The 7937-nt window shown below is 41.6% G+C and overlaps 1 protein-coding gene across 1 annotated transcript in view; it reads right to left on the reverse strand.

The window, feature by feature from the left end:
* Positions 1–4066: 4066 nt before the first annotated feature.
* The window catches only part of LOC138017601 (uncharacterized), a 42833-nt gene continuing 38962 nt past the window's right edge, over positions 4067–7937 (reverse strand). Inside the window, exon 8 of the mRNA XM_068864643.1 lies at positions 4067–7937. This exon is cut by the window's right edge and continues 135 nt beyond it. Within this exon, the coding sequence (XP_068720744.1) occupies positions 6028–7937 (1910 nt within the window). The 3' untranslated portion in view covers positions 4067–6027.

Here is a 7937-nt window from a genome sequence, read left to right on the forward strand (position 1 = left end):
GGCCACCCTGAGAGATTTCATAATTTTGTAACTGTACGTTTCCAGTAAGGTATATATGACCCACCACTGTCTTATTCTGCAAGAGTGGCGTTTAATAAACTATTATTACATTTAGTTTGAACACTTAGCGAATGGTCAGAATCATCGTGTTACAAGATCGTAAGATTGTTACCACATCCCCCTTCCCCCATTCAGGAAGGGGGAAGCGGCGATGGGTGTTCCAACAAATGTGACGAGTATTGTAGCCTACCAAAAATATTAAGATGCTGGTTAACTTTTGACAAGGAGTTGAGATTTCGGTTGATTCTGCAGGGGCATAAACGTAATGTAAGAACCGTGCGTGTCTGGTCTTCTCGAGACAGAGGTGAGAGATGATTTCATGCAGACTGGAACGCCTAAATTGCTCTGTTGTAAACATGGCGGTTCACAGCACCAGTGAAGTCGTCTCTCTGGCCGTTCTGTGGACGAATTCCAGGAGCTACCGATACAATTTGAGCAAGTTTTGAAAGCTAAAAACTTCAATCGCTGCTGTATTTTGCCGGTAGGACTGGGTGTCTCCACACTCATAAGAAAATCTATGAAATGAGAATCGGGGGTCTTCCCTTGTCATGGAACGGCCGAATTACCCAGAATTCCTTTTGGGCATGAAGGAGGCAAGCGGAGACTGGTCCTCATCAAATGAGGAAAAAGTATCGAGAAGAAGATTTCTAGGCGGATACTAAGGAGTAGCCAAGGTGCGTGCTGTTAACGTAGACGTTTTATCATAGGAAATTCGGCCTGGCCTTAAGTAATTTCTTGTCAAAGAAACGGTATAATGTAAATAAGAGAGTAATGAGATTTATATTTGCGATTACCTGTCCTCTTACGTACCACTTAAGTCAAACTCTACATCTCTATGCAATAAGCATAGTTAAAGAAAGGAAAGGCTTGTCCTGCATATGTGAAAAATTCGTTTTCTCGCCCGTTCTCTTCTTATGCATGATCTTCGTGGAAATTACATTCTGTCCCTCAATAAACCTAGAACAACCAGTTATGGTCTTAGTTCTTTTTCTTACGTATTAGATAAGTACGTTGCGAAATGCGCTACCTGATTTTTCCCGTACCACTGAGTTCACTGGTTTTAAGCTACTCCAGGGCCGGATTTTGTACAGCGGCTTTTCGTTTTGATTAATATATCTTTAAGTATTATTTAATATTTAGTTATATATCTGTATATGTTATGTATGTTAGCTGTAATGTCTAGAAATATTATTCTGAAATTCGAGATGAAATATGCATGCATGTATGTTACCTTCGGCAGGGCGCATGCGTGCACTTTGTAATCTGCGACTCCAGTGCTTACCATATGACAGATAAAATGACTTTTCTCTCGAATATATAAGCCATCGAAATCTTACGCTAAATTGTAATGACAAGGGCAGTTTGGAGCTGTGAGTAGGTGTGGGATTTGTCTCATATGGTTTAGGGGCGAACATATCCCTCCCTCAATGCCATACCGGGACGCGAGGTCGGTAGCAGAAAGCAGCGAAGGGCCAACTGAGTCCAAAAGCGATCGCACGGGCCGAAATCCCGGGATGACTCGTTTGGTACGACGCTCCAGCGCCACGTCTGGAGGTACTGCATATTTTTCTCGTCTCGTCTTCAAACATTCCGTCCGTCAGCGCATGCGTGCGTAAATGTTCAGCCTCTCCGATACCTACAATACTAGACATATTTAGTTGGAACACTTAGCGAATGGACAGAATCATCGTGTTACAAGATCGTAGCTTATACCACATCCCCCTTCCCCCAATTCAATGTTGTGTGAGAATTTTTCGGGCGACTACTAGTAGTTGTGGAAATCAACATTGGAGGAAGGGGGAAACGGGGATGGGTGTTCCAACAAATGTGACGAGTATTGTAGCTCGGTTAGTAAGTAGTATATTATATGGCTTTTTAATTACCTTTTGCTTTTTTTTTTTTGCAAGCCCGTAATCGGCCCGTGGGCATTACGGGAGAATAATGCCCTACAATTCAGTCACAATTAGCCAATCAGAGCACGCGTTATATCGGCTACAAACACAAGCATATGCATATGCAAATGAATGGCCGTTTGTCTGTAAACAATACTATTTCCCTTTTCCCAGGGATGGAATTCTGTGACTAATGATGTGGGTATTGTCTTCTCTATTGCCACAAAAAACATGACTGGATAGCCTCCTAGTGGTCACAATTGCCTTAAGGTTTCCTTGCCTTCTCTATTCCTTTCATATGGGATTACACACTCAAAGAACCTTAATATACGCCTGCCCGTAAGAAGGAAGAAAAGCATTTCTTCACACTTATACGTCTGTTTCCATTTATGAATTAGTGACTCACTGTATGGAAATCATCCTCAAAATAGCAAAACTTAGTCATTAATTCTTGAACGTTAAAAGGTTTGAGGAGAGAAGTGTATGATCGTATGTTTTCCTCGTTTCATATTGGAGACCGCACAAAGCTAAGAAACCTTTGCAAAATTTTCACATAATATATTTAATAATAATAATAACTAGTGTCTCCTTCCACAAAATGAATGAGATAATACCCGTAATTGAGACGCCTCTCTTACACCTCTATTTTTTTCGGAAATGCTCACTCCGCGGCAATTGGGTAGAATGTCCAGAATGTTTCCGTTGCATATCAGTGCTCTTAACACGCCCAAGCTTGGGACCAGCAAAGTAATATAATTCCAGCGGGTGTGGCCATGGTAAGTTGATTACATTAACGAAGCACTCATTAAGAGCATTTGTGCACTTAATAATTTAATTATTTCAAAAAGGAATGCAAACTCCGAGTAAGCTGTGCTACTTCCATTCCGTTTGGAACACAAATAACTTTCCTCAGTCCGTTTATACGCAAAACGGAATAAGTCTGAGAAGAACACGATTTCCGAATATTCAGTGTATTCTCGGCTTTTCCGGAATTGTCCGCCCAATTGCAAAGGAATACGCTCAAGAGCACCTTAATGTAATTTTAACTTTTGGAGTCTTCTGTGGATGAAATCCTGAGGTGTGACCAATCAAATGAAAGTTACTGAGAAGCACTTTGAGGCACCAATCGTAATGATTGTAATAATAATAATAAGAAGAAGAAGAAGAAGAAGAAGAAGACGAAGAATGATAATGATAAGAAGAAGAATGATAATGATAATAACAATAATAATAATAATAATAATATTAACAAAAATTTCAAGCTCACGACACAACTTTCTAAAGACATGTTTCGGCATGACGCATGCCAAAATCAGTTTAATGTGTTGTTTCCACGCCACTTTGCAACCAGGGTAAAAGAGCGTCTCTCGACTGACCAAAATTCTGATGTATTCAAACACCTGAACGGTTCACCTAGTTGTAACTAACTAGTTGTAAGTGTTCGGTTGATTGTTTCAAGATTGTAGATTCAGGCAAACCTAGATATTGTCTTAAACTCAAAGAAGCGATCTACATCAGCCGCTTAAAGCCAGAACTAAATGCGCAATTACAACACAACAATGATCTTTGCTTCTTGTGATTCGATTATGTAATTAAGACTCGTGCACTTGCATTAGCGGAATTGTAACTGTTACTAAAGTACTCAAATTGTAAACGTATTTAAAACAGTGCAAAAGGAAACAACACATTAAACTGATGATGTATCGTGAGCTTGAAACTTTTGTTAATACTGTTATTGTCACGAAGTTATGGCAATGTTATATATGACTTAATAATAATAATAATAATAATAATAATAATAATGACCTTTACTTAAACATCAACTAAATTTAGCCCTGGGGTATTAGTTTGATTTCTGTGAAGAGGGGAAAACCGGAGAACTGGAGGAAAACCCCTCGCAGCAGAGAACCCTCTGGGAATCCATCTCTGCATTCTGGTTTGATCGGAAGCGAGTGCTCTCACCACTGCGCCATCCATGTTACGGAGTATTTCAACAAAGCGTCATGACGACCTAAGGGCCCTCGACGATTTTTCAACAGGAATTTTTTTTTGCACTTAAGAGGGATGTCCTGTCTCTTGATCAATTTGACCATAAATTAAATTATTCACAAATACGCTAAAAACAGGGATTTAATCTCTTGACAGCCTTTTTGAGAGGTAAGAAAAATACAAGAATAATAACCTTTAAAAATATGTATCTAATAGGTAGAAGTATAAATTGACCGAGGAACAATATCCCAGCCGAAGAGACGAAACCAGTATTACGATACAAATCTTTGTAAACTTCAGTTTAAAAGCTATGGGCGTGATTTTAAAAATATGCTGCGTTTCATTTTACAACTTTTTCCAAAAATTATATAATTGATGTTTCCTGTGATCTTGAGAATGCACTCTTCGTAGAGTAAGTCACCCAGGGTCTGTCATCCTCCCACCACAGAAAGGACGAGGGGCTGTAAAACCAGGAAACGAGGTTTGAAAAATCTAGGAAAGAGTACTTACTTCTATTTGCTTTTTCCTTTCTTAAGCAAATTTCTCTCGTTACTATCTTAAAGTGAAGGGGTCGCGTGATGCTTTTCTGACTTACTGTAAAATTAAATTATTTGGACACCCGGAAATAATGCGCCGATCAAATCGAAATTCCAACATCCCCTCCATCCCCCAGCATTTGACTATCTTCTGTACCCGGGGAGTGGGGAATTTGACCTTTGCCTGCGTGGGGTGGGGAAAATTGAACCGGAAGAGTCAGGTTTCAAATGTTTTTTTCAGGCGCCGAAGTCGCCAACAGCCATAAAGCACAGTTTAAAGGAAGAGATAAAGCGTTTTTGAGCGATTGGCTTACAAAAAAGGACTCCAAAAGTTGGGGACAGACAGACAAATCCGACGACAGGATAGGGCATTTGAACACTATTTTGGCCCGAGGGGGCGGGAATTTGAACGATCCAATCTTCAAAAGTTCAAATGCCCGTGCTTTGCCCGTGGCAGGGGGGGGGGGAAGAAGGGGATGTTGAAGTTTCGAGTTGATCAGTGCATAATGATGCGCTTAATGAAGACTTAGTATTTGCTGTTTTATGACGAAGAGATGAATGGGATGAAACCGAATCACATTATTTTTACATGGCGATTGAATAGCCAAACTACTGTTGAAGCAGAAACTGGCAACATTATAGCTTGGCGACTGTATTAATCTAAAATATACTGTACGAATCAGCGTTAGTTTTCAGGGTCGATCGCATTTCGGCGAAACTCAGAACTTTCAAGTGAACTCATTTATGTTGGAAGCCGTTGTCTATGATGTTTGTACACAAAACATTGTGACAGTGTCTTTTAGCTCCGATTCAAATTCGCAAACTTAATTCTTCATTTATCTCGTTTTATAAAGCCTTCTATATATGCGTGTTGCTATAGTATTCACTCAAACTAGGGATACTGATCCTTTTTTAACAGCTGCGATAAAGCATTCTTAGAACTTTAACTGAGAAATCAAAAGATGGTAATTCTTTGTCTGAAGCAAAGTCAAACAATTGCGGAAAATTTTTTTTCGGGAAGCGAAAAGGGAATGCCTTCAGAAAATTGACTTGCACGTTCAATGCAAGCTGTAGTCCTTTGAAATTCGCATCAATCTTTGACCAGGAAGGCAAACACTGTCATTTTTCAGTGTAAAATGTTTAAATTCGCGAGATGTTGTTTAAGTCACCGTGATATATATGCTCTACAAAACTAAGCGCAACTTCAACATTGGCACCAAAGCAGACTTGCATTACACTGTTAAACAAACCCTGGTCGAAAGTACTGATAACTCGGGGGCTATCAATGGAAACCTGAGGCGTCGTTACAGCTCCAATGCAATATACTGGTTCATTTTCTTCTTTCGGCCAAAACTGGATTGCTTTTTCAAATGTTGTATATTTTATATCTTGGTACCCCTACGAACTAACGTTTAATTACAATTCGTAGACGTTTTGTTTATGTTATTTTGTTGTAAGTAGATTTCGTGTAAAAAAAACATTCCTTCGACGATTGTGCCATTGCATAATCTGAGCAAACTCTCCACGCAGAAAAATGACTTGATTTTTTCTCACGGGGGCACATACGCAGGGGGTAGCCGGTACCCCGAGTACGTGGGTTTCCGAGGGCTATTCCCACCGGGGCTTGTTGGGGTACTGGGAGATCTACTTGACGTGAAGGAGGGAGCTTGGTAACCTGCCACTAGGGGGGTCGTGTCGCCGTTTGCGTGTTTCAGCGAGGGGCTTCGTGGGTAAGTGGGAGGTTGGAGTGGGGGTTTCTCGTTCGGCAGGACAAGTGGTTGCTTGAGCAGCCTTTCCTTGATTTCATATTCTTCTTGCAAGACAGACGGCTTCTTCTGGAAAACGAACACGTTTTTATCTTCTAGAGACATCTTTCGCTTGCGCCGAGAACGCATAACAAGGAAGAGACAACCGATAATAAACAGCAAGACGACCACGAGGATAACAGCCGGGATAATAACATACGTTTCCCATTTTCCAGACGGGCCTTCTGACCTCGCAACAATAACACCTCCCTTGCAGGGTCCAAGGCCTTCAAAGGATCCTTTTTTCACCTCGAAGTCTGGTTTAAGAGCTTTGCTCAAGTTCGAGTTGACGTTACCTTCATCGTCGAAGAACGCTCTCTTTAAAGGAAAATCGCAATCGTCTTCCGGGATTGTATCGAAGTGGAGTTTCAAGACGACAGAGCCTTTGGTAATATCGTCTACTCTAATGTTATTCACTTCCAGATGTGCATACTTCGCAAGCTTTTTCAAAAGAGAGACCCTGGTATTCAAATCAGCGGAGAACTGCTCAAAATCATGGTCGAGCACAAGCTCAACTTGGTGATTGTGAGATGCTGAATCATCGTCCAATACATTCACCTCAATCACATTAAGACCTTGGTTTTTTTCGCTATCCCTAGCAATAATGATAAATTCACTGATATTAACATTGTCTTTGTCCATGGGTAAAGCATAAATGATTTGATTTTCAGCGTCAAGATTGATCCACGAGGACTTTGCTAAACGTTTCCAGTTTATTGTTCTTATCTCGAGAGTCATGTTTGGAGTAAGTGTATCTTCCTTGTCATAGAATGTGTCTTCAGGAATGTGAAACACCAACAATTGTCCTCGATAAACTTTCAGTTGGCCAATGGGGTTGATTAATTTCGGGATTCCATCTTCAGGCTTCTCCGTGATTGGTTCGAAACTTGTTGAGGCTACAGAAGTGTCTGCTTTTTCTGTGATTGGTTCGAAACTTGTTGAGGCTACAGAGGTGTCTGCTTTTTCTGACGTTATAGGTTTGGTTTTCTCCTCTTCAATTGCCGAGATCGATACCTCGGTCGTGGTCGAGTCGGCTGCCTTCGTTATGCTGGGCTGCTTTGTAGTGGTCGGCTCCTCAGACGAAGAGGGTCGCTTAGTTTTTGTCGGCTCCTCGGTTGTGGAAGGTTGTTCGGTAGTGGTCGACCACTCGGTTGTAGCCGGCTTGTCTGTGGTAGTTGGTTTCGGGGTAGTTGTCCGTTTCTCGGTAGACGTTGAAGGTTTGGTTGTGGGTTTCTCCGTAGCCGTTGAAGATTCAGTGGTTGTCGGTTTCTCAGTAGTCTTCTGATGTTTGAAAGTGGTCGGTTTCTCGGTAGTCGTTGAAGCTTCGGTAGTTGTCGGTTTCTCGGAAGTCGTTGAAGCTTCGGTAGTTGTTGGAGCTTCAGCAGTAGTCGAAGGCTTGCTAGTCGTTGGTGCTTCAGCTGCTACCGCTTCGGTAGTAGAAGGCCGTTCGGAAGTCGTTGGTACCATCGGAGTCGTGGTCGGCGTCACTGTGGAAGTCGGAGCGACCGAGCTTGTCTTGGTGATTGTAATCGTGGCTCGTGGGACAACTGAAGTTGGAGGTGCGACGGTCAAAGTCGGTGTTGCAGTCGGCTGAATTGCTCGAGCGTTTCGTCTTGCTGCGTGGTTGCTGTATTTAACCATCTCTCCCTGTACAG

This window comes from Montipora capricornis, chromosome 9 (genome assembly GCF_036669925.1).
Source record: "Montipora capricornis isolate CH-2021 chromosome 9, ASM3666992v2, whole genome shotgun sequence".
Classification (NCBI taxonomy): Eukaryota; Metazoa; Cnidaria; class Anthozoa; order Scleractinia; family Acroporidae; genus Montipora; species Montipora capricornis.